Source organism: Tachysurus vachellii, chromosome 12 (genome assembly GCF_030014155.1).
Source record: "Tachysurus vachellii isolate PV-2020 chromosome 12, HZAU_Pvac_v1, whole genome shotgun sequence".
Lineage (NCBI taxonomy): Eukaryota > Metazoa > Chordata > Actinopteri > Siluriformes > Bagridae > Tachysurus > Tachysurus vachellii.
The window spans coordinates 5,075,944-5,102,276 of NC_083471.1; the positions used below are offsets into that span (position 1 = coordinate 5,075,944).

General features: G+C 41.8%; 2 protein-coding genes across 2 annotated transcripts in view; one reads left to right on the forward strand and one right to left on the reverse strand.

Moving 5' to 3' along the window:
• Window positions 1-16,873: 16,873 nt before the first annotated feature.
• LOC132854448 (5-hydroxytryptamine receptor 1B-like) lies at window positions 16,874-18,206 on the reverse strand. Its single transcript, XM_060882853.1, has one exon. It carries the CDS (start codon window positions 18,065-18,067, stop codon window positions 16,907-16,909), a length of 1,161 nt encoding a protein of 386 aa, XP_060738836.1. The 5' UTR covers window positions 18,068-18,206; the 3' UTR covers window positions 16,874-16,906.
• A 5,952-nt stretch (window positions 18,207-24,158) lies between these two features.
• The window catches only part of mei4 (meiosis-specific, MEI4 homolog (S. cerevisiae)), a 42,588-nt gene continuing 40,413 nt past the window's right edge, over window positions 24,159-26,333 (forward strand). Inside the window, exons 1-2 of the mRNA XM_060882852.1 lie at window positions 24,159-24,295; window positions 24,480-24,713. Coding sequence (XP_060738835.1) covers window positions 24,262-24,295; window positions 24,480-24,713 — 268 coding nt within the window. The 5' untranslated portion in view covers window positions 24,159-24,261. The remainder of the gene's footprint in view (window positions 24,296-24,479; window positions 24,714-26,333) is intronic.

A 26,333-nucleotide genomic window follows, 5' to 3' on the forward strand; every position in this document is an offset into this window, starting at 1 on the left:
TCTTACCTCAAAGCTCTTCTCACACTCCTCACACTCACTGCATCTCGCTCCCTCAGATCTACCAGCACTGCTCGACTGGTCCCACCATCTCTCAGGGTAAGACGTAGGTATAAAGCAAGACTCTCTTCTGTTCTGGCACCGAGGTGGCGGAATGAACCTCCCCTGGTTGTCCGAACACTGGCTGTCTTCAAACAATGGGTGAAGACCTACATCTTCCTGAAACACTTGAACTAGCACTTTTTCCCTTGTATGTTATGTGTATGTAAAAAAATAAATAAATAAATAAAATCATGAAGAGTTTTAGATTGATGTCTGCAACCTGTTAATCAGTGTAACCAGTGTTAATGTATTTATCGATTAAGAATAAAACCCTATGCCGAATGCCATACATGTAGAACAATAAGCAATGAACTGCATTGTAAATATCTACAGCTCAAGTCTGAGTCTCTGACATTAAATCCTAATTGCAGACACACTGACTGCTTTAAACACACCCTTCTTTCCTGCTGGTCTCGCCTGGCATTTTTATATTTTCACACTGTATATTCATGAGCCCAGGCTTGAGCTTCAGCCACACATGCTTTTCAGGAATAAAAAAAAATACGGCTAATACATATGTTAACTCGGCTAGCCAGTAGGGATTCTATCTCAATGCAAATATTCAGAAACTACTGAGCTGCAGGATGTCAAAGGAACGTATTACTCTGTGTGTTTGTGTGTGTGTGTGTGTGTGTGTGTGTGTGTGTGTGTGTGAGAGAAAGAGAAAGAGAGAGATAGAGAGAGAGAGAGGCGATGCATCAGGAGGAAGTTCAGAATCCATTAATCACCTTAACAAAAAAAATACAGGAAACTAAATTTCTCGTTTCTCAGAATTTCTCACCTCTTTCTAGCTTTAGCTTTTCTAGCGTTAGAGCAGATGGTTGTGATTTTTTTTCTCGCTACTCTCATCCATGTTCTTTCCAAATCTATCAAGGTTTCTTTTGAGTACTTCATTATTAACCGACTCTTTTTTTTTCAATTGGCTGTGAATAAATCACTGTGAATAAATTTGTAGCAGCTCTTTAGCAACAATCAATAATTTTGAGCCTCGGTAGAACTAAATGGGGAACGCCCAGGATCTCAGGCTACACCAAACCCAGTTCCGGCTCATTCTGTGTAGCAGATTTCCATCGAATTCGGTGACACAAGCAACAAGTCCAAAAAATTGGTTTCAGACCTGGAGATGGTACAAGAAGAAAAAGCCTTCATTTGTCACATACTGTATATCGTCGCTGTCCAAAACTGTTATTTTTCAGGAAATTAAAAAAACGCCGTACCTTATCTGCAGTGCACAGGGTTTAGTCTGTGTTGCAGTGGATTGTCTTGCAATAAATTCCTGTCCTCAGACGAGCACCAGAACTAGCGGGGGTCAAGATTTTTTTTCTTTGAGCCCAGTGTTTTGAAGACATTTACCTCAGAAGACGTGTTGATTCGTTGCGACTCTTATTAAGGAGAAATATGCCGCGAAGCTCTCCCACGGAGTGAGGAAGAGGTGGACAGTTGAAGTGTCCAATGGAGTTATGAGATTTGCGCTCAAGCTATTTTCAAGACTTTAGATTGGTTAATAACTTGTAAAAATAACAGAGCCACGTGGGGACTGACCAATAGCATCGATATGTGAAAAAATATGAAATTGACCAAATTTGGACATACGAGGTTTCCATCCGACAGCGACGATATACACTGATGAACCATAACATTAATATCATCTGTCTGATATTTTGAAGGACCTGTCGAGGCATGAGGGACTCCAGAGAGACCTCTGAAGGCATGCTGTGGTATCAGACACCAAGATCTTACAGAGAGATCCTTTAAGGTATGAGGTGGCATCTCCATGATCGTTCTTGTTTGTCCAGCACGTCCTACAGATGCTTAATTGGATTGAGATTTGGGGAATTTCGAGGCAACTTGAACTTCTTTGTCATGTTCCTAAAACTATTCTTGAACAATGTTTCTGTAACAGGGAGCGCTATCCTGCTGAAGGAGGACACTGGATTCAGGGAATACAGTTGCCATGAACTTGGCTCTGCAGCAACATTTAGGTAGGAACATTCACTTGAATTCCACGACTCATCACACTGCCTTCTCAAGTGTGTCTTCTTCCCATTGTGCATCCTGATGATGTCTCTTCCATAGGTTATACACACACACCTGCTGTCCACATGATGTAAATAATGTGACTCATCAGAACAACCCTCCTCCTTCTATTGCTCCCTGGTCCAGTTCTGATACTCATGTGTTCACCGTAGGAGCTTTCGGTGGTGGACGGGGGTCAGAATGGTCACTCCGTGAACTTCTGCTATAGTAGCTTTGTCTGTGGAATCTCACCAGGCTGATAAGCACGATGGTTGTAGTTTGTGTTAAAATCCTTTTCGATGGAATTCTGTTTCTACTTTCTCAGAAGCCTTGCTGTGAAGGAAAGTAGAGATGATAAGTGCTCGCAATTAGGAAGGTGAAATTAAAACAGTTTTTTTTTTTTTTTTATAAACCAATTAAGGAAGACTCTCTCACAGAAGACAAAGCAGAATCAGCCGTGTTTAGTTCCTCTCATTTCTCCGCACATTTAGGTACTGCACGAGGAAAACAAGCAGCCACACCACATGTTTTCAAAGGACATATGTTTCACCCCACTGCTGCGCTCCCTCTATTGGTGTCTGGTCGCTGAACACATCAGATGCAACACAACACTGATGCATGAATACAAAGATAAAAATGGACCAGCACCATCTTACCTCAAAGCTCTTATCGCTCCTCATGCTGCGTCTCGCTCCCTCAGATCTACAAGCACTGCTCGACTGGTCCCACCAAGAAGTAGGTATACAGCAAGACTCTTTATTCTTCTGTCACCGAAGTGGTGGAATGAACTTCCTCTATAGGTCTGAACACTGGCTGTCTTCAAACGATGGGAGAAGACCTACATTTTTCTGAAACACTTAAACTAGCGCTTATTATTTTTATAGTTTGTTTTATGTATTTATGTATTAAAAAGTGCTATAATTTTTCCCAACGGAGTTTTAAACTGACTGTATCCTAATCTGTGACCTAGTGAACCAGTATCTGTGTGTTCGTTGATGGAGACTCCAAAGCACTCTTGTACAGTACATCCGACTCTGAGTAAGAACGTCTGCCAAATGCCATAAATGTAAATGCCGTGACAACACTATTTTAGGTTTATTCTGGTCTACAGCTGTGTGTGTCATGCCATAGTGCTAGATCTATCATGTTTTAATCTTATTGTTTTCCACAACTTGCATTTATATTAGAAATGATTAGAAAATGTATTGGGTACAGACTAGCTGTTTTCAGTTGGTGAGGAAACCTGAGCTCTCTCTCTCTCTCTCTCTCTCTCTCTCTCTCTCTCTCTCTCACCATCTACCTCCTCCTCTCCCTCTTTCCATTGCCCCCCTCTCTCCCTCTCCCTCTCCCTCTGTCTCTCTCTCTCTCTCTCTCACACACACACACACACACACACACACACACACACACACACACCCCTCCATTTCATGTCTCTTACACAGTATGATTGTGTTCTTTTACATTGTACTTAGTGTGAGTATTTCTCTAGTTTTGATGTTTGTTGTATTATTTGCTTCTTTCCTTACTTTGGTTCCTTATTTGCTTTTTTTCCTTACCTTACTTTTCTTTTTTTGTAAAGCACTTTGTGTAACATTTTAATCAATGAAAAGTGTAACATACATAAGGTATTATTATTATTATTATTACTATTATTTTTTGTTGTTGTCGTCCTTTGACTGTTATCGTTTTTCTCCCGGATAATTTACCGGCTCTGCCACCAGTCCTTGAGTCGCATCTTTACCCTGCATCAACGTCTTGTTACGGTTGCGACACACAACATGATGCAGGCAGCTTCATGTCGTTTCGTTCTGCCGGAAACTCGTAGCGGTTCAACAATTTCTGATTGGGGGGCGAACGACCATGCTGCATCTCTTTCTCCCTCTTCATTAGCAAGCTATTGTTCCCGTACTGTAAAGAGACGAAAATAGACAGCGCTCGATGCAGGACCAGAGTGGAGAGGCAGAGGAGATGCTGTGCATTGACAAACACCTGGAGGACACAATGGGCCGCTGGCTGAAAATGAGAAAATGATTCAACAGCAAAGGAAAAATAAATCAATGAATACTGATTATTCTCTGTAAGACTATAAGAATAATATTTATACTGTGCCACAGTGCTGTCAAATTCTCAATACAGCTTTATATTAATGTTCTTATTCTTGTACTCAAATAATCACTCTATAACCATGGGGAACAGAAAAGCATCTCCTAACGCAACACAAAGTCAAACCTTGAGCTACAACAGCGTAAGACGACGTAGTGAAATAGTCCTGTGAGCCAAGAACAGAAACAGAAGGCTGTGTTGGATCCAGACACAAAACTGGAAAAATATCTATTTTTTTTAATCAAGATTTAATGGCCAACATGGCCTCGGGTTCCTGATGGTAGCCAACAAACTGAGGTCTTCTCATCTGGCACCGGCTTCATTAAGCTGTAAGTGTTTCCGAGCCTATTAACAACATCTGTTGTGCCATATTGTTAAAATTGTTAACTAATTTTTCGCATTAACATCTAATTGACGTGATGAAAACGGATTCATCCCAAACCCTAAAATCATCTTTCATTGGCTGTGTATCTTCATCTCCAGCTATTAATATCGTAACTCTAAAAGACTCCTTAAGTCATGCGTGAAATATTCTGTTTAAATTACCGCAGAGATGTTTTCATGTGTTCAATCATTTAAAACGTTTTCCCATGATATCACTCACTCACTCATTTTCTACCGCTTATCTGAACTACCTCGGGTCACGGGGAGCCTCAGGTGTCATCGGGCATCAAGGCAGGATACACCCTGGACGGAGTGCCAACCCATCGCAGGGCACAGACACACACTCTCATTCACTCACACACTCACACACTACGGACAATTTTCCAGAGATGCCAATTAACCTACCATGTATGTCTTTGGACCGGGGGAGGAAACCGGAGTACCCGGAGGAAACCACACACACAAGGTGGAGGCTGGAATCGAACCCCCAACCCTGGAGGAGTGAGGCGGACGTGCTAACCACTAAGCCACCGTGCCCCCTTTCCCATGATATATGATACGGAATAAAACACTAGAGCGATGCTGTTAGAGAAATATATGGGGAAAAATAATGCTGACACGAGGGCAATCCTGGTTTCTCTTGTCTCAAGTTTCACACTACTCATATTTTATCCAGGGTTAACAATTAATCCTGTTAGTCATAATTTGATGTTTCACACTGGATAGTCCTAAACCCTGAATTAACCTTCTGCTTATTTACCGTATCAACAATGATGATTGGATAAATACAGCGTGCGACCAAACAAGGGTTGTTTTTTTACAGTTTGTCGTGTATTTTACAGACGTTTGATATCTGCTAATTTTGCATATGTCTGATTTTCACCCCCTCGCTACGGCACGCGGTCCCGAGATATTCGTTGTTTTGCCGTCTGACAACACAGAGCGGTTTTTTGCGACGTGTTGGTTTTCATGCGATATGAGGAGCATGCTGTTCAGTTTCGAATTGGGTGACTGTTGCTAAGCAACCAACTGTACCATCATTGTTTCAAGCTGTAGCATTGACGCGTAGCAGAAGCTATGCTAATCCTGTAATCATTTTCTAAATAACGTATGAAACCGTTCCTCTTCTCAGGGTTTAAAGCTGGTTTGGAGTCTGGTACAGCCACGTTCATACATGGCGACGATCCGGCTTGACCTGAAGTATAACAGCCTCGGAAATATATATTTTTTTCTTTTATATCCCATTACGCTGTGTGCCCATTATTGCAGTGATTAATGTATGAATGTATTCATTTTTAACTCTTTATAGTTACTTCTAAATGGAACATCTATGGAATGTTCTAGACTTTTGGAGTGTGAGGGAAGACTGATACTGGAGACTCCTTCCATAAACGTCTTATCAGATTCTCTTATCTTACTCTGATTCTCTTCATCTGAGATTTTTCTACCGCTACCAGTCTAGAGCCGAGGAAGAAAGAATAAGCGAAACAATCTGAGGTCACGTCACAATCTCACATCGGCTCCATTTTCATGCATAAAAACCTCATTACGGATACAAACGAGCCGATTCCACCCCCCCAAAAAAGGACGTGCCCGTTGATGCTGACAGAAACTCACAGCTTGTCCAAGTGTAAAAAAAGCACCGAGGACCCTGGAGCTCCATCAGAGAGCCAGGGAGCCGGAGAGCCGTTGGTGGCGCTGAGAAATGATTTAGAAGCTCATTGATCCGCCTCGTTCCACAACCTACAGCTCTCTGCTGAGTAACTGCTCAGTCACAAACGCCAGGCAGCGGAACGACGTGCATAAAACACGGTCATGACTCGCATCATAATCTTGCCCCAAAGGTTGCTCACCACTTTGAATTAACACTCTGACTTTGCAAATAAAAACGACAGGCGTCTCTGGTGTATTAGAAATCGTGAAAGGTTTGAATGGATGTGGCGCAGGAAATTATGATGGCTCGTAAATTATCAAACTTTTCATAGCATGTACGTTTTCTCTCTTTTTCTTTCTTTTTCTCCGTCTGTCTGTCTGTCTCTCTGTCTGTCTGTCTTTCTCTGTCTGTCTCTCTCTCCTTCTGTCTGTCGCTCTCTCTCTCTCTATTTCTCCATCTGTCTGTCTCTCTCTGTCTGTCTTTCTGTCTCTCTCTTTCTCCATCTGTCTGTCTCTCTCTGTCTGTCTTTCTCTGTCTGTCTCTCTCTCCTTCTGTCTGTCTCTCTCTCTCTCTTTTTCTCCATCTGTCTGTCTCTCTCTGTCTGTCTTTCTCTGTCTGTCTCTCTCTCCTTCTGTCTGTGTCTCTCTCTCCTTCTGTCTGTCTCTCTCTCTCTTTCTCCATCTGTCTGTCTCTCTCTCTCTCTCTTTCTCCATCTGTCTGTCTCTCTCTACTTTTTCTCTCTGTCTGTCTCTCTCTGTCTGTCTTTCTCTGTCTGTCTCTCTCTCCTTCTGTCTGTCTCTCTCTCCTCTTGTCTGTCTCTCTCTCTTTCTCCATCTGTCTGTCTCTCTCTCTCTCTCTTTCTCCATCTGTCTGTCTCTCTCTCTCTCTCTCTCTCTCTCTCTCTCTCTCTCTCTCTCCCTCTCCACAAGTTTTATTGGCTATATTGATAATATACATGAAAAGAAATGGCAACTTATTAAAAGAACAACGGCAAAGAGAATAACAACTCTCGTTAACAATCGTATTACTTATAATGGCGAGTTTCCATAGAAACGTAGGAACCTAGAGATAATAGAAATTAATTTATATCATTATTATTGGAATCTTAACAAATCTCTCTCTCTCTCTCTCTCTCTCTCTCTCTCTCTCTCTCTTTCTCTCTCTCTTTCATTTTCCTAACAGATGAATCCATGTACTAAGAGGTTAGATAAGTATAAATTCACATCATGACGCCTCATCAGTATAAAGTCTCAGCATCAGTAGAGCTAAGCGGCACGTTAAGAGTAAAACAAAATGACAAATACAAGGTGCCGTGACAGACTGTTACCACCCTCAATTCAATCACTTTACTTGTTTGTCTCAAACAGCAGCAGTTTGCCATCAGTTACAACTGAATATTAATCACAAACACACCATGTTTTTTATCCAGTTATATTGATGATGTATCCAGTTTCGATTAACAGGCGCGTTAAAGAGGTGGTAAACAGCAGTTCCCTCACAGCTTTTCACATAGTACGTGGAGAACAAACTTTACCTCTCGATGATGTTTAAATCTCAGCCAATTAGCTGCTACTCCAGAAACAATAATCATGCAGTCAGAAATGTTTGGGGTTATAAACAGGGATGGATATTTCACTGCCGTGTTTTTAGTTTTATAATGAAGGTCAAAGAGATGCTATAACGTAAGCGATAACACCAACACTTGTGCTTAGCAAACGTTCTGTAAAGATAAACTGGTCGCCATAGTAATGGGTGGCAACTTCCTTTCCAAATAAAGCTTAAAGTAAATTAAAATAAATTCTCCAGTGTAGATCCGAATCATATCGTACAAGATGAAGGAGAAGCAGCGTGTACGTACTTTGCTTCGTTCTTACTGACAAGTGAGGCACCAAGCCGCTAAACTGGTCGGCGACGATCATGTCTCCAAAGTCACCAGGTCCGATTGAAAATGAGCGATCGTTTGTTTGGCCACTTTGTTGCTGCGAGCTGCCGTCTGTGAGAACATAGCACGAGTAGGTTGCTCTTAATAAGATTTGAATTTGCTTGTTTTTTCCTTTGACTCCACCCCCTTTTTATTAGAATTTATTAGACACTATTAACACACAAAATCTGGTTTGACGAGAAGTCACAAATTTAGATGCTTTACTTTTGGTTTTCTCATCCACATGATATATATATATATATATATGACATACAGCACTGGGAATTTTCTATATCTTTCCACTCCGTGCCTTTAACTAGACTTTGACATCTTACGACTTATTAAACCGTCTGGGTACAGGCGCTAAAATTCTCTCACTCACTCACTCACTCAATCATTTTCTACCGCTTATCCGAACTACCTCGGGTCACTGGGAGCCTGTGCCTATCTCAGGCATCATCGGGCATCAAGGCAGGATACACCCTGGACGGAGTGCCAACCCATCGCAGGGCACACACACACACACACACGCTCATTCACTCACGCAATCACACACTACGGACAATTTTCCAGAGATGCCAATCAACCTACCATGCACGTCTTTGGACAGGGGGAGAAAACCGGAGGAAACCCCCGAGGCACGGGGAGAACATGCAAACTCCACACACACAAGGCGGAGGCGGGAATCGAACCCCCAACCATGGAGGTGTGAGGCGAACGTGCTAACCACTAAGCCACCCTGCCCCCCGGCGCTAAAATTATCGCTCAAAAATAATTAGCATGTTTTTAAAAAGCCAGAGGAAGAATTGATTGAATCTGGCAAGATCCTGTGTGTGTTATTTTTAAACTGATCCTAAAACTTAAAGCGTTAAAGACTTAGAATTTGCAAATACAAATATATCCCAGTCACCAGGTCACTTCTTGTGAGATCAGACTGTTAAAATCAGCCATCAAGATGGCTCTTAATTTTTATTTATTTATTTTTTTTTATGCACGGTCGCAGCCATGGTAACTGTCGCATCATGTGGGAGTGTGGAAATTTCTCGCATGTATCTGAGGCATATCTGCATCATAGAGGCAGGATATTAATTTCTGGTTTGCGCCTAGAAGGCTTCTTGCAGTGGTTTATGAATTTGGACTGAAACGACTGTATTACTTTGTGCGAGATCTTGTGACCTGGCATTTATTTTTAGTCCGTCGCTGCACAGCGAAGACCTCGCAGTCTGCTCCTTACATCGTGGTAGAAGTGGCCCTCGTGCTTAGGGCACACTTTTACAAGGTGCTATAACTCACTGTAAATAATCTCTTTAGAAACTTACCTCAAACCTCTTGAAGGGACGTTTCTGCGTTTAGAAATGTTCTATTTATAAAAAGGAGCACTTCCAAAGAACTCTTGAGGAACCTTGAGGACACGTTGATTTTCAACCACTTCCTTTCTTAGGTCTAACAACATCTCAACTCCATTGAACATTTTTGGGATGAACTGGAACTCTGACTGCCCCCAGATCTCCTCGTCCGACTTCGCCTCAGCGTCGGATCATGCTAATGTGGCTTGCGTTTGAACGAAACGCAAATCCCCAAATCCACACTCCATAATCTGGTAAAGGGTCAAGCTTATACAATTCGATTTATTTCTATATCGCTTTCAACAACTGACATTGTCTCATAGCAGCTTTACAGAAGTATAGAAACAGAATAAAAATTGTAAAGTTTAAAATTAAGTTACTATTTATCTCTAACATTTATCCCTAATGATCAAGACTGAGGTGACGGTGGTGAGGAAAAAGTCCCTGAGATGATATGAGGAAGAAACCTTGAGAGGAACCAGACTCAGAAGTGAACCTCATCCTCATTTGGGTGACACTGGACAGGAAATAATGTCAATGTAAATAATGTTTTTTCTACAACAGTTTATACTCGAGTGGAATTGCGTAACCAAGAACTCCTGATGAACTAACAGGTCAAAATTCTCAGAGCGAGTCTAGAAAGCTAGAACAGGCCTGTGATGGTCAGAAGCACACATACTTTAGGGTGTTATAGAATTTGTTCTTTTAAATCTTTGCAACACAGCGATCAGGACTTCATCTTTAAAACGGCACCAAAACGTAGCTTAGCATTCATCATTCGAGCCGTGGACTTACAAAAGAAGTCAGCAGTTTTCACGTCAAGGCCGAGTCGATTCACCTTCACGTTGCTTCATGTCAGGCTTCCACTCGGGGTCATTTCCCTTTGGGGAATAATAAAGTGCTTTGTATTTCACTCTATGATCAAGACAGCTGAATGGACGGGAGCTCAGAAGATCGTTGTCATCCCTTGTGACATCTTTGCTTTGAATATTTAAGGGTTCTTGATGGAAAAAAACAGTTATCAAATAAATCCAGCAAATTCTCAAGGATTCCTTCAAAACTCCTTCAGGGGTCAAGATCGAATTCACATCTGCGTCCCAAACAACGTACTACACACAACACACTTACCCCTCAGTGGATACTTTACCCTCCAATGGATGTCAGAAGGGTCATAATCGTCTCAAATGCCACACCGTAGTGATGACACCACTAGATTTAGCAGGATACTGAAAACAATGTGACCGGATTTAACATCTTGATCACCTCAGAGTCGTCGGCCATCTTGAATATTTTTCATCCAGTGTCAGTGCCTGGTAGCCCCGCCCCCTGTTCCCTCGTCCTCTACAGAAGCAAAGCTACGAGTGTTGCGTTTTTATTTTGTTTTGTTTTTTCCACCTAGTTAACTCTAACCCTAACCCTAATTCATGCAGGTTCTTGAAGTGAAGGAACTTCAAGTGCACTTCATCTTGGGATTTTCAGTGTGAACACAAGCACTATATAGAGCAGTGTGTAAATAGAATACAAGTGCATTAAGTATGCGATTTGGAACACAGCTTCAGTCTAACATCCTTTAAATCTGAGACAAGTCACAATATAAAAAATAACAAGTATCACATAATTATTAGTCGCTAAAGTGAGATAACATGATACACTTTTAGTCACTTGTGTGTTAGTGCGCCTTTGAATCTAAATCCAGCAGGTTCCTTTTCCATCTCCTGTTTGTACCATTCTCATTAAATCATCTTCAGTGTCTAATCATCTGCATGCACGATTTACAATATCATCTATTTTCTGTCTTCTCGGCTCACTACGTGTTAAATAGATATTTTAGTAATATCGGAATAAATGCCGAGACCAATAATCTGAGAAGATACAAAAGATATTTTAATAATATGCATTGGATTAAATAACTCATATCATCTCATATATACCAGGCTAATGTAGAGGTCTGAAGGAATTAGGGAGAAAACATGCATGATGAATGAATACAGACAGGATGACAGAGTTCACGTGCGGTGCGGTGCGGTGACCGGGGCGGACGGGGCATACGGGTTACAGCAAATAATTTCACTGAGTTGGAAATCGATGATAAAAAGTATGTCAAAAAAAGTATGTCATCCTGTAATAAGACATTATATGTCATAATAAGACTCTCTGGAGTTTATAACAGTTTATAATCACACCTTCCAGTGTCACCCAAATGAAGATGAGGTTTAATTTTAAGTCTGGTTCCTCTCAAGGTTTCGTCCTAATCTAAGGCGGTTCTTCCTCGTCACAGTCGCCTCAGTCACCTCAGGCTTGTTCATTGGGATAAATACAAACACATTTAAATATAAGTCTAATGTTAATCTTGGACTTTTTGTATTATGTTTCTTATGTACTGTTAAGCTGATTTGAGACAATGTTCGTTGTTAAATGCGCTATACATAAATAAATTTGAATCGATTCCCCATCAGCCGTCGTCATCTACAGTACGAAGCTACAAAAATATCAGAGCTGACATGACATTAAGCTACATCTACATTGTCTAACTGGTGCCATTGGCTACAGGGAAAACACTACAGAATTCTCAGCATGCAGCAAAAAATGTGTTACATGTTAAAATATAATCTTTGCTCTACATCTCTTTTGGTATGTCTAGTTCAGCTCAAAGTACAGCAGTAAAGCAGCAATAATTTTCCAGCCTGATGAGTGAAAGTGAAAGGGACGTGAAAATGGTGTGGTCAGAGTCAAACAGGAAGTAAGACATGCTTCTGATAAGTTTAAATTCTGATGAGTTTAAGCACTCTGAGTTTACATTCTGCACCGATGTAATTATATATTACGTGTCTTATTCCAGTAGAGTAGTGATCAAGGTGGCTGTCCTTAGGGTTCATTGGTTCCTCCCCCAGATTTAAAGTTGATCTTTAAATTGTATGTAGGATGTGTGTGTGTGTGTGTGTGTGTAGGTTGGTACTTCATCCAGGGTGTCCCCTTCTTGAGCCTCGAATATCCTGGTCTGGATAAGTGCTACAGAACATGGATAGATTTTGCCTTGTCAAGTATAAATCTGATTGTTTACTCGTCCACTGTCTAAATCGCTAACTGCTCTTCAACGAGCTGATTCACAGCGAGGGCTATGAGGTTAACAACATGTACATGTACATGGCATGTATATGCAACACCTATCGCATCTGGAAATAGACGGGATTCCCCAGAGGACTCCATCGCCACTCTTCTTCATTAAACATGCATTCTTGTGTAAAAAAAAAAAAATGTGTGAAGTTCAAATCCCATTAACTCTGTGTACATCAGTAACAGCTGGCTGTGATATTTTTAAAGTGTAATATCTAGAAGCAGCGGGGGGGGGGGGGGGGGTGGGTTAGAGAGAAAGAGCTGGAGATGAGGGAGAGAGAAAGAGTGAGGGAGAGGGAGAAAGAGTTAAATGGGGAGGGAGATGAAGAGAGCGAAAGAGAGGAAGATGAGGAGAGAGAAACAGTGAGGAAGAAAGGGAGAGAAAGATGGGGAGAGAGAGAGAGAGAGAGAGAGAGAAAGATAGGGAGAGAGAGAGAGAGAGAGAGAGAGAGAGAGAGAGAGAGAGAGAGAGAGAGAGAGAGAGAGAGAGAGAGAGAGAGAGAGAGAGAGAGAGAGAGAGAGAGAGGTTTATGGGGAAAGAGAAAAAGAGTAAGGGAGATGAGGGAGAAAGAGAAAGGGAGATGAGGGAGATGAAGGAGAGGGAGAAAGAGAGATAGAGGGAGATGGGGAGAGGAGAAAGAGAGAGAGAGAGAGAGAGAGAGAGAGAGAGAGAGAGAGAGAGAGAGAGAGAGAGAGAGAGAGAGAGAGAGAGAGAGGTTTATGAGGAAAGAGAAAAAGAGAAAGGGAAATGAGGGAGATGAAGGAGAGGGAGAAAGAGAGATAGAGGGAGATTGGGAGAGGGAGAAAGATTAAGGGAGAGGAGAGAGATGAGGGAGAGGGAGAAAGAGAGAGGTTTATGGGGGAGAGAGAAAAAGAGAAAGGGAGATGAGGGAGAAAGAGAAAGGGAGATGAGGGAGATGAAGGAGAGGGAGAAAGAGAGATAGAGGGAGATGGGGAGAGGGAGAAGGAGAGAGGTTTATGGGGGAGAGAGAAAAAGAGAAAGGGAGATGAGGGAGAAAGAGAAAGGGAGAATTAAAAATAAACAGAAGGATTTAGAATGTATAATTATTTAAACCAAGTAAAAGTTCAGTAATGTTAATATTTTATATTTCTCGATCCCTATTAAAACTTAAGGAAATGATAAAGCGTGAGATCAGAGACACGACCACACATTTGATCTACACGTGTGGACTCCACGTCAGCTCGAGTGCACGCAAAAAAAGAGGAAGAAAATACTGATAACTCTGAAATTCATCCAAAATTCCACTTTTAAATGATAAATAAGTTGTAGATAAGACATAAGTCATGTTTAAATCAAACACCAGAATGAAGGAAAAGTCTGAGATCTGTGACTTGGCATGTGGTTGCTGGGAGCTGGAGATCTGCAGGCTGAAACACCTTGTTGACGAGAGGATCAGAGGAGAACCGAGGAGCAGGCCGGTCTGAGCTGACTGACAGGACGGTGTACAGCAGGTCAAATAATCACTTTTTACAACCGTGCTGAACAGAAAATCACCTCAAAGCACTCAAGCCATCAAATCCTCAAAGTGGAGGAACTGAACAACAGAAGAACACATCAGGTTCCTCTCCTTTTAGCCCAGACGAGGAATCTGAGGCCTACAGAAACCAGACAGATTCAGATTCCTGTTCTTGATACCTTCTCCTGTTGTGGCTAAATCACCTCAGTGTTCAGTGTTCAGTGTTCAGTGCACGTTGAGATGCTTTTCTGCTCACCACGGCTATAAAGTGTGATTCCTCTGTATAATCTGTAGACCTCCCGGTAGCTCGAACCAATCTGTCCATTTTCCTTTGTCTTCTCTCAACAACAAGCCGTTTTCACCCACCCACTCACTTTATTTATTTATTTATTTATTTATTTATTTGTATTATTTTTCACACCATCCAGTGTAAATCACTAAAGCTGTTGTTTGTGAAAATCCCAGGAGATCAGCAAATAATTAAACCGGCACATATGGTACCACAAGCATGCCCCAGTCCAAGTCACAGAGATCAGGCTTTTTTTTTTCTTCATGCTGATGTCTGATTGAAGTGTAACTGAGACTTTTGGCCTGTTTGTGCAGGATTTTATGCGTTGTGCTGCTGCTACAGAATAAACACAGAATAAACTCACGACGGCGTGTTAATTGGGATTTCCTTTATTTCCACAGCTTAATGCAAATCCCGCTGACGCAAACCAAAGACGAAGATGAGGTAGGAGAACGGCTCGCGGATAATTATTCACTTTATCTTTAGCGCATCAGGCGGGACTTTTGGAAACATCCCTATTTCTATACAAAAGAAAATTAAAAATAAAACTGACCTTGAAATCAGAATTGTAGTTTATTCGTTTTTATTTATACCTTTTTTTCCCAAATAATAGCAGCAGCTTTTTAACTCCATTGGCCTGTAAATCTGCAACATTTGCAACAAAGGTAGTTACAGAACATTGCTTATATGCACAGAAGCGTATAGTACAGCAGTAGCTTTGTTGATGGATGCTCGTCAGATCGACCCCGCAGCCTCGTCGGGCCGGATACAGGGTACGTTCTGTAGCAATCGATCCGTGCTCCACAGCAAGGTGATCACAGTTCATTTGCATTTGTGCTCGTGTGGTATTTGACAACGTGCCAACGCGCAGCTTTCCGACCACAGACGTCATTCTGAGAATAATAATTGCTGTTGAATAACAGCACGCTCCGGCATGCTTAGCAGTGGCAGGGAGAAGATGTTTCCTTTTTCAGCAACGGGCGTGCTGATATGTCGGGCCGGCTGTCAAGACCGGAGCTCTCAGGAACGACGACCCACACCGCAACGAAAACGAGGGATCAGGAAACAAGAAAACAAGAAAAATGATTCAAAGATAATTGGAAAAAAAAAAACGTACAGAGAAATTGAAAAAGCTAGCACGTCTACAAACGTGTGTATGACATACACACCGATACACTGACGCACGGCACTCAGCAGCACACCTCTCTGACCCACGCATTCAGATCCTACTGGCTTTTCTAAACTATTCCATTCCAACCTTTGGACCTGAACAGTGCTTTACTTTCTGCCATCCTGCTCCTAGAACCTAATTACAATCCAAATGCACATATGACGACTTTACAGTGGCGTGAGAAATATTCGGAATTCACAAAATTAAATCCAGAAGATGAAGATCACAATTAAATCTATTACATTTTTTGTTTGTTTTTAAAACGATAAACAACCGCTTTCGCAGTATCCATGCATAGAAATGCTGAGTAGTAAATACATAAGACCAAATGTACGAATCCTAAATCAAGCACAACTATTACACACTTATGCGTAAAACACACTAATGACTTTTGTTTCCCACATTTTGTCATAGTGACCTCTAAACATTCCGCAAGCTATCAAATCGAGCAGTTTGACGTGGCCCGATGCTCAAGTTCGGAACATCTCCAAGACAAGTTAGTTCCTTTTCCGAAGCTCTCACACTGGAGACTCCTTCCCTTAAAGAGCTTCACCGATGCCTACACCTTGTCAAGATATATCTTACTTATTAACACGCTAATTAACACGTTTCTAAACTACACAGTTTATGTGGAACCTCCGTCAAATGGTGGTAGACGTACAATCGAGAACAAGTGTTAAGGGTGCTGTATAAAAAATAAATAAATAAATAAATGTCTTCTGACCAATCAGAATGGAGAAGTGAGTGCTATAGGATGACCACACCGTAAATTACAGTAGCCACTGAAGACTTTAAAGGGAGTTAACCGAGTGTCGCTTCAGCCGGAAACTTTGACACAAAATAAAAAAGGAAATCAGTGAGTACACGACTCTGCGACTGTTTGAATATTTTTCACACCACTGTACACCAGTGTACCTGTATAAGACTCCACCCTGACAAAACCTCCAGGTGGTGTGTTTTCCACTAGAAAAAAAAAAGTTAGAAAATGAGACAAGCGTAAAATGCCGCGATTTCATAAACACTAGATTGCGAAAACGCCGTTCTAATGGTGCAAAACATGACAATCCAAACAAACCCACACACTTTTAAATTCACAGCAGTAAGGTTTAGCTATCTGATGGCTGCGTTTAAGATAAATGCTCTCTGATTTGTTTGCACCATATGTTGAATTGTGTGTGTGTGTGGATATATATTTTTCCTCCTGAACGTGGACAGTGCTATGGAGACAGATACCAGCATTGTGGCTGTATTTATAGTCTTATGTTCTATTCTTATAGTTTTTTTTGGAAATCTTGGAAAATCTCAAATCTTGGATTCTCATTCCAACCTACTCAAGCTCGGCAACATTTTAGGCGCATAAGTTTATGGAAAGCCTGCTTGAAGTCCTCGTTGGACATGGTGTAAATAATAGGGTTGATCAGCGAGTTCAGGTAGCCGAGCCACGTGAACAAGTCGAACAGCTCTAGGTAAAACGTGCACGAGGTGCAAATAGCCACCAATAACGTGTAAATGAAGAATGGCAGCCAGCACATAATGTAAGCCCCAAGTATAATCCCTAAAGTTTTGGTCGCCTTCCTCTCCCGAGCCGCCGAGATCCGCTTCTTCTCCAGAAGCGCGTCAGACATGGTGACCTTCACCTGGCTGTTTGCCGGGACAGAGGTCGTACCGTCGTAGGAAGTCAGCTCAGACGTGCCGTACGTGAGCGATGTTGTGGATGCCACAGAACCGGGCGAGTGCGTGACCAGATGCGCGGATGTGAGTCTTTTGCCCGCCTTCTGAGGCGACTGTTTCAAGATCCGTTTGCGGGCCTCGACGTAAATCCTACCGTACAGCACCACCAGCAGCAGCGTAGGGATGTAGAAGGCTCCGAAGGTGGAATAGATGGTGTAGAAGACATGGTCTTGGTTGACGTGGCAGCTGGTGACCTCTTCGTCTGCCTTGACCTGGCGCCAAAAGAAGGGTGGCACCGAGATGGATATGGCGATGACCCAGGCACCAGCGATCATGGAGGCTGCCCGGCCTCGCGTGCGCTTTGCAGAATATCCAACAGCATCCGTGATGGCCCAGTAGCGGTCAAGCGCGATCACACATAAGTGAAGAATGGATGCTGTGCAGCACGTGATGTCGGATGACAGCCACAAGTCACACGCCACTTGGCCCAGAGTCCACGTTTGGCTAATCGTGTACGCAGCACTTACAGGCATCACCAACACAGACACGAGCAGGTCAGTGACGGCAAGCGAGCCGATCAGAAGGTTGGCTGGTGTGTGCAGCTTCTGAGACTGATATATGGTGGCAATGACGAACGTGTTGGACAGAGCCGTGGCGCACGTCAGAAGAGATAAAAACACCGCCGCACTTGCCTGTGCAAACACGCTGGCGCTCTTTTCCACCGTCTCGCCCGTGTAATTGGTGTCTGTAGAGTTAGCCGAGAGGTTCAGCAGCTCTCCGTACGCCACGGGACTCGGCTTGAAAGCTCCGGTGCGCTCCATGTTTGGCCGGTGGAGCAGCGTTTACAACGTGCGCGCGATCATCCTCTGCGTTTTTTGCGTGTCATCTTCAAACGCATTATCTCCTCTCTCGAGGCATGACAGACGCATACAATAATGTAAGAGGGGCAAAAAAGTAGTGTAAAAACTTCGAGGCTTTCCTTTACTTTGTTGCTGTGCTATATGACGTTGTATTCCGTTCGACTGACAAAACCAAAACGAACAACGCAGATTTTCTGGATCCCGGTCTTCCCAAGTTGTTCATGTTCCGTGCGTAAAAGAGATGCCGTGTGAGCGCCTGTGACTGCGCCGCAAAGCTCTGCTGCCTTCATCCTGTTGGTCTGCCACGTGAAGCACAGCACCGTGTGTCCTGGACCACTTCACAAGTTGTAATGACGCTCCGGTGCCGCGCGCTTTGCTTTATGCGCTGGACGCGCGCTCCGGACACGCGCGTGCACGCTGGGGGCGCTCACACTCTCAGCCTGTATTTCACAAGCTATACAACATGTACTGTATGTCTCTGTTTCAGTCCAAACTCCAATTCATCACCGACGCAGTTATAGGACTCGGAAATGACTTTTTATAAAGAATCTTTAAAGAATAGTTAGTACAAGAGAGAGAGATAGAGAGAGAGAGAGAGAGAGAGAGAGAGAGAGAAGGGGGAGGGGGAGAGTGGGGGGAGAAGGGGAGGGAGAGGGGGAGAGAGAAGGGGAGGGGGGAGAAAGAGAGAGAGAGAGAGAGAGAGAGAGAGAGAGAGAGAGAGAGAGAGAAGGGGGGAGGGGGGGGAGAAGGGGAGGGGGAGGGGGAGAGAGAAGGGGAGGGGGGAGAAAGAGAGAGAGAGAGAGAGAGAGAGAGAGAGAGAGAGAGAGAGAAGGGTGGGGAGAAGGGGTGAGGGGGAGAAAAAGAGAGAGGGGGAAGAGAGAGAGAGAGAGGAAGCGAGAGAGAGAGAGAGAGAGAGAGAGGGAAAAAGAGAAAGAGAGAGAAAGAATGAGAGATTCGTTGCATGACATTGTTTTCCACTTTCAACTGTCAGTAGAAATAAACATCACTTAAATAAATAACGATTAATACTTCCTAGTTAATACAGAAGATACGATACATTTCTATCTGCTAAACATATGATACGATTCTCTTTTTGTAGCCTTCAATCTGCTCAAGGTTTGTTTCAGCCATACGTTTAAATTCACAAAGGATAACGGTGTAGAGAAGGATTAAAAAGAGCCATCGTTTGTTTTCGGGCCTTGATTTATTTCATTCATCGCCTTTTATTTCGATTCATCGTTCCAATCTTTACACACTTACTAACTAGTCGGTGAGCTCATACGACTCAAAAATATACATTTCTTTAACCATATCAGTGTTTATGTCTGTCCGGAATATTATGGCTGAAAATACAGTTTGTGGCTCAGTGGATGAGTCGAGTCAAGACGCTGAGCTCAAAACCCAGAATGTCTTTGTGCACCTACAAGCTGCTTCTGCTGGGGCCTTAATATCCTTCACCTCCTTAACCCTCAGCAGCTGAGAACGTAAGGTCATCTGACAAAAGCCATAAATGTGAAATATACTATATGTCCCAATGTATTTGTGTCCATCTGACCATCACACACTCTTCTATTTGCTTCTTCCCCAAACTGTAACCACAAAGTCGGAAGCACACAATGCTCTATAACAGCGGTGTCCAATCTTATCCACAAAGGTGTGGCTTCTGCTTGTTTGGAATAAAAACCTGCACCCACACCGGCCCTTTCCGGATAAGATTGGACACCGCTGCTCTATAATGTAGCGTAAAAAAGGTCAGACCACACTTCCTGTACTCAATCAATCATAATCCCTTAAATTCACCTGCTATAAGTTTAGCGTGAATGACGTCTCATTAATCTTGACGTTAATATTGAACTGCGAGACTCATGGAAGCAAGACTGTTTTTCAAGAATCATTCGAGTTCATCAACAATATTTAATCATCACATCCATCACCCACACACATATGCAGATGTATATTCTCCTTGCCCTTGGATAAGGGACAGACTGCAGCTGATGATGCCGAGCTTTAACGCGCTGACTCAACCATGAAATTTTATTTCATGACCTTTTTTTAAATACATCTTCATTAACTTCTTCTCACGTCTATGAGGTGTTTTACATGTACACTGCATGAGTGGCCACCGACTGCACTTTCAATCATAATACACCTGACAGCAGAAAAAAAACTAAGTATCAGGAGCGGAACAAGCTAGAAGACGAGGATCGACACTTTGATTTAAAAGGTAACCTTATTTTTGCTTGATATTACATGTTTACACTTTACATTACTCACCGTGTCCCCAAGTCCTCCTGGGAAGTCCATATGTGTGAATTGGAAAGTCGACAACAAACAAACAAACAAACACGGCTCAATTTCTACAAAATGAAAGAAAGAATATTCAGTTATGTTTTGCTTTTATTATGTTTTTAACGAATTTATGACACTACTGTAAACGTAAATTGTAAATGCACAAGGCTTTATTTGTTTATTAATTAATTAATTTATATATCTTTTTATTTTACAAAACATACAACACATGATCAGGGGAAAAAGGATAAACGAGGATAAACGTACACAGACATAGAACAGCACAATATCAAGGTTAACACAAATCTTTAAACTTGTCCTCATAAAGCATCGAAAACTTTTGTGCTTTTTTGTTGTTTATAATTTTAAAAAAATTATTTTTTAATTTTGTTGTTTAGGGATGAAATTAGTTAAATTCAGCGGGGGAAAAAAGGAACACGCAATGAGGAGTTTATTTATTAGAAAAAAAAACTAAACTATATCTGTTATAAAGGAATCCTAGTAGAATTGACCTCTTGGAGTAATCTTTCTTTTTATTGGAAAATGTCTGTAAATATGTCTGATGTTTCACTTCCTGTCTAAAATATCACCCAAATGCAAAGCCGGATGCATAACTTTACCCTTGTCAATCATTAGGTAATATTCAATTTGTTGGATTTAACCTACTGGGATAGCTTTTATAGCTCTTATCAAGGTTTTATGTCCTTTTGGTGGAACTGGGAATTCATGGAGGTTATAATTGCTCGAAAAGTTCGAAATTAAGCTTTCATTTTCAACAAATCTGACGTCAACTACAGAGATTGCATCTGATGATTCCTCCGTGTATGTATGTTTACAGAAAAATGACAACACACACTTGTTATACCACTTAAAGTAGTACAGTATAAACAGAGATGTAGTATAAACAGAATGGATTATTTAAGGCATCTTGTAATAATAGATAGAATAGTATTGTTAAGTTTTTTTTTTTTGTTTTTTTTAAATAATAAACGCCCGCCGTGTTTCCTGGTCAGGAGAAATACTTTACAGTAGATCACAGTGTCTTCTGAGAAAGTTCTGCTCCTGAAAGAGCTGTGAAATTACTCCATCATGGATCACCAAAATGTGACAACAAGCAAATGAGTAAAACGCACATTACAGACTAATCCTGGACATCTCGCTAGATTAATGATCCAATTACATTCTGCTTAGCTGTGATACTTGATCTTTGTTGCTTTAAATGGACCAACCACAGCAGGCTATTATCAGTACTGTTTACCATAAAGCAACTTGAGAGGCTGCTAATAGCACATTTTATTAATTTTTAAATTTTAATTAGAATTTGTATAAAGGTTTAAGACAGACTTCCTGGACACTTTCTACTTCTATGACCGATTCACTTTGTTTTCTGTCTTCAGCAACGTTCTTCACCGGTCATCGAGGGCTTTGGATGAGTCGCATTTGTCCTTTTTGTTTGGGTAAATCAATCAGCCACTCTTTACACCTATGCTGAGATGAAAAACATCTCATCAGGTTCAACGTTGAAGCGAATCAGAATCAGAATACTTTATTAATCCCCAGTGGGAAATTGGGTTTGTTACCGCAGTCATCAAAAGTCACCAAAAAAAAGAATACCAAAATAGAGACCTGCGACTTATATACACGAAGATAATATATATAAATTATACTAGGATTTAAATAGGATTTAAGTACTTGGGGTCAACAGTCCAGAGTAATGGAGAGAGTGGGAAAGAAGTAAAGAAGCGAGTGCAGGCAGGTTGGAGTGGGTGGAGAAAGGTGTCAGGAGTTCTGTGTGATAGGAAAATATCAGCAAGAATCAAGGGGAAGGTGTACAGGACAGTGGTGAGACCGGCCGTGCTGTATGGTTTAGAGACAGTGTCACTGAAGAAGAGACAGGAGTCAGAGCTTGAGGTAGCCGAACTGAAGATGTTGAGGTTCTCTTTGGGTGTGACAAGATTGGACAGGATTAGGAACGAGTACATCAGAGGGACAGCCCATGTTGGACGTTTGGGGGACAAAGTTAGGGAGGCGAGATTAAGATGGTTTGGACATGTTCAGAGGAGGGAGAGTGAGTACATTGGTAGGAGAATGTTGGACATGGAGCTGCTAGGCAGGAGGCAAAGAGGAAGGCCAAAGAGGAGGTATATGGATGTAATTAATGAGGATTTGAAGCTAGTGGGTGCAAGTGTTGAGGATGCAGAAGATAGGGTTAGGTGGAGAGAGATGATTCGCTGTGGCGACCCCTGAAGGGAAAAGCCGAAAGAAGAAGAAGAATACTAGGATTTAAATAACTCTACAGGTAAAGGTATATTGCTGCACAATGAGATATGTGGTTGTACTCCGGGACCACGCTCTGTGGAGCACCTCGGCTGAACGAGTCTGCGACTGAGCGTACTCCTGTGTCCGTCCAGGACATCATGGAGCGGGTGGAAGATGTAGGGTGTCTGAGACGGCCGGTATCTTAGACAACGTCCTTCTTTCTGTCAGTACAATCAGAGAGTCCAGAGATTTCACCACACAACACGACCAGCCTTAAGGATGAGTTTGTTCAGTCTGTTGGCATCCGCTATGTTTGGTCCACCGCCCCAACAGCAAAAACAGACTAGCACTTTTTGATCCAGTTCTGTCAGACAAACACAGAAACTGAAGGTTTGAAGTCTTTTCACTTAGTGTTTTTGCTCTTGTAGCTCTTCCACCTCAAGGTTCATAAAGCGGAAGAGCAAAATCAGGGCTCTCATTTAGGTCTTTTCTCACGCTCTCCTGCCATACATCCTATTTCTCACGCAGAAAAACTTTTTGACTATTTATCATATATTTAATAAGCCGCAGCGCCCAAAATGTATCTGTCCGCACTGCTGTCTCTATGGAACCGGACAGGAATCAAGCGCATCTCCCCTGGAGTTCTTAGTCGAACCTGACACTTATCAGCCAATCAAAAAAAGAGGCTACACAATAGCTAAATAGGAAAATAGCACTATTGTAACGCAACAACCAATGAAAAAAAAACATATCCTGGAATTGATCACCATCATCCTGCGAGCATCGCTTTGAGCACAGAGTAAGTCATGATCTCCTGTTTTAATGTTACAACAAATTCACAACTTGTTTGACACAAACAATGACATTATGACTGCTGTTAGAGATGTTTCCCAGATAATCATCATCAGTTTCTCATGAGTATCTGTAACTTAGCCAACAGTTTTACAGCCTGTTCACTGACAACACCTGCTCAGAACAAGTAGTCTAGGCCAGTGGTTCTCAAACTGGTGGCCCTGAGATGGTGCCAGGGGGCCTCGGTTCACTGACAACACCTGCTCAGAACAAGTAGTCTAGGCCAGTGGTTCTCAAACTGGGGGCCCTGAGATGGTGCCAGGGGGCCTCGGTTCACTGACAACACCTGCTCAGAACAAGTAGCCCCGGCTTCATGACATTTTATTAAATAATGAATTTATCATAAATTCTGTGTAATTAAATCTTGGAAAAATAAGGCTACTAACCACCAGAACTACATTGTATAATGTTGTTTAATATGTTTTCTTTAATTCAAATATTAACTTTTAGAATATTATATGTCATAATGGGGGGGGGGGGGGGGGTTTGTATATTATCACGTATATTTATATGTTTTTATAAGTATTTAATAGGGAAGTATAGGGGTGATTATTAAGTTGACGCACGAGGCGCTCACGTGCCAAAACGTTTAAGCACCTCCACGTTAGTTTTCAGACGTTTTTTTTTAAATTATTATATATTTCGTAGTATGAATAGAAGCATTATAACAATCTGAAACGAGTTATCAGATTTATTCATAAGATTGTCCTCTAACAAAACTCGCGTAGGCTTATTATTAAGCTGAGGATCACAAAATGGCTGATTATGACGCTTCAAAATGGCGTGAAGGTTTGTAGCATATGTGCTAACTATTTAGCACAACAGCTAACTTGACTAGAACAGCTAACCTGACTAAAAGTGCTTGTACTTTTTTATTTCATTTAAAACACAGGTTTGTGTATATACACATACACACATCAGACTGAATGTTTGTTTATTTCTTTTCTTCTTTTAAATAAATGTTTATCGTTAGCATTTCGCATCAGCAGCGCTAAACTGGGCGTAGCGCTCGCCGTTATAAAGAGCAAGCCTGTGGGGAAGAGCGGTCGGCAACACGCAGAAGATTTGGCTGTTAGATTCAAACAGCAGGAGGAAAACTGGAAAAGAAAAGCAGAGGATCTCAAGGAAGAAGTTTTAAGTCTGAAGCAGGAGCTGTTGCTCAGTAAACTGCTGAGGAAGCAGCAAAATGGTGCCGAGACAGCGCGGGGTGAGTGACTGAGTGCCGCACGGATCATGAGGAATATTTAATAAATGTTACATTTTAAAGAAGTCCACCGTTAATCGCATCCAATATGTTTGTCATCTGTTTGTGTCAAGTGCTTGTGTCTTGGTTATAGTACTGTTTCGTTTGCTGAAGGTGAGTTTTTATGATTGATGCCTAGTGCGTCCCAGTGTTAAGGTGCCTACTGCATTCGACTCAGCGCCTACTGCTTTTGATTCAGCTTCTGATTAATTCGATTCAGTGCCTACTGCATTCGACTCAGCGCCTACTGCTTTTGATTCAGCTTCTGATTAATTCGATTCAGTGCCTACTGCATTCGACTCAGCGCCTACTGCTTTTGATTCAGCTTCTGGTTAATTCGACTCAGCGCCTACAGCTTTTGATTCACCTTCTGCTTAATTCGATTCAGTGCCCACTGCATTCGATTCAGCGCCTACTGCTTTTGATTCAGCTTCTGGTTAATTCGACTCAGCGCCTACAGCTTTTGATTTTGCGTATGCAGCATTCGAGTCAGTTCAAGAAGCTTTTATTGTCATTTTAACATTATATAGCTGAACGCAGTACGCAGTGCCTACTCGTTCGACTCATCATGTACTGTTTTGATTCAGCGCCTGCTGCATTCGATTCAGTATCGAATGTTATTTATCCCTCGTGTCATCTAAACCTAGAGAATGTGATGATGACACGAGGGATAAATAACACTTGTCTCTCAATCACGTATTTGCATGCCCTTGTATGTTAATAAGGGGGCTGTTAACTGAAGTATAGCAGTGAACTAAATCCTCAGGTTTTCTTTAAAGGTTTCTTCAATAGATCAAAAGCTCAGTGTCAAGGACCAAATCTTGTGCACATCTTTCATAACCACTGTTTATTGCACAAAGGACAAAACAGAAATAAAGGTATTAATCACACTTAAAGAAAAGCCTGTTGTTTCGTGAGGTTATTTTTCTTTAATTCTGAAGGCTCTGCTCTCTACCCTGGCATTATTTAAGTGATGCATCGTTCCCGGCATAGCAGTGACACTGACGTGTGTGTGTGTGTGTGTGTGTGTGTGTGAGAGAGAATCTATCCGAATCTATCTATCTATCTAGCCGAATCTATCCAGCCAGCAGCATGCTATAGTCAGAAAGTGATGGTAATGAAGGCTAGAGGATGATTAACACACACGTTAACACACTGGAACAAAGTGGAGTCATAAAATAATATTTGGTCAGCATTGCTGGACCCTAGAGGGGGGATGAGAGATTATACTGAACAACACATCAGACGACAGTTGTACGCTTACTTACACAGGGGTTTGTGTTAGAGGGATGTTAAGTGCTGTGTGTAGAAATAAAGTCCAGAACAGAGAAGTCAAAATATTTCTCCTTTTGATGAATCTCTTTATACTTCTGAAAGGAAAGTAACCTCAAATAAAGAGACCGCTGTTTAGGAAACGATTAATAAAGTGTTTAACACAATACTGGAACGTCGTCCGGGTTTAAAAGTGCAATAAACGTCAAAGGTGAGTTGATTTAACATTTTAATGTTTTTTAATACAGCTGAGGAACGACGGCATAAGAGAACGTTTTTTTTTTTCATATTTTAATGAATGTAATTATATTT

Coding starts and splice junctions, on each gene's coding strand:
- LOC132854448 (XM_060882853.1), bottom strand. CDS start 18,067: ATGGAGCGCACCGGAGCTTTCAAGCCGAGTCCCGTGGCGTACGGAGAG.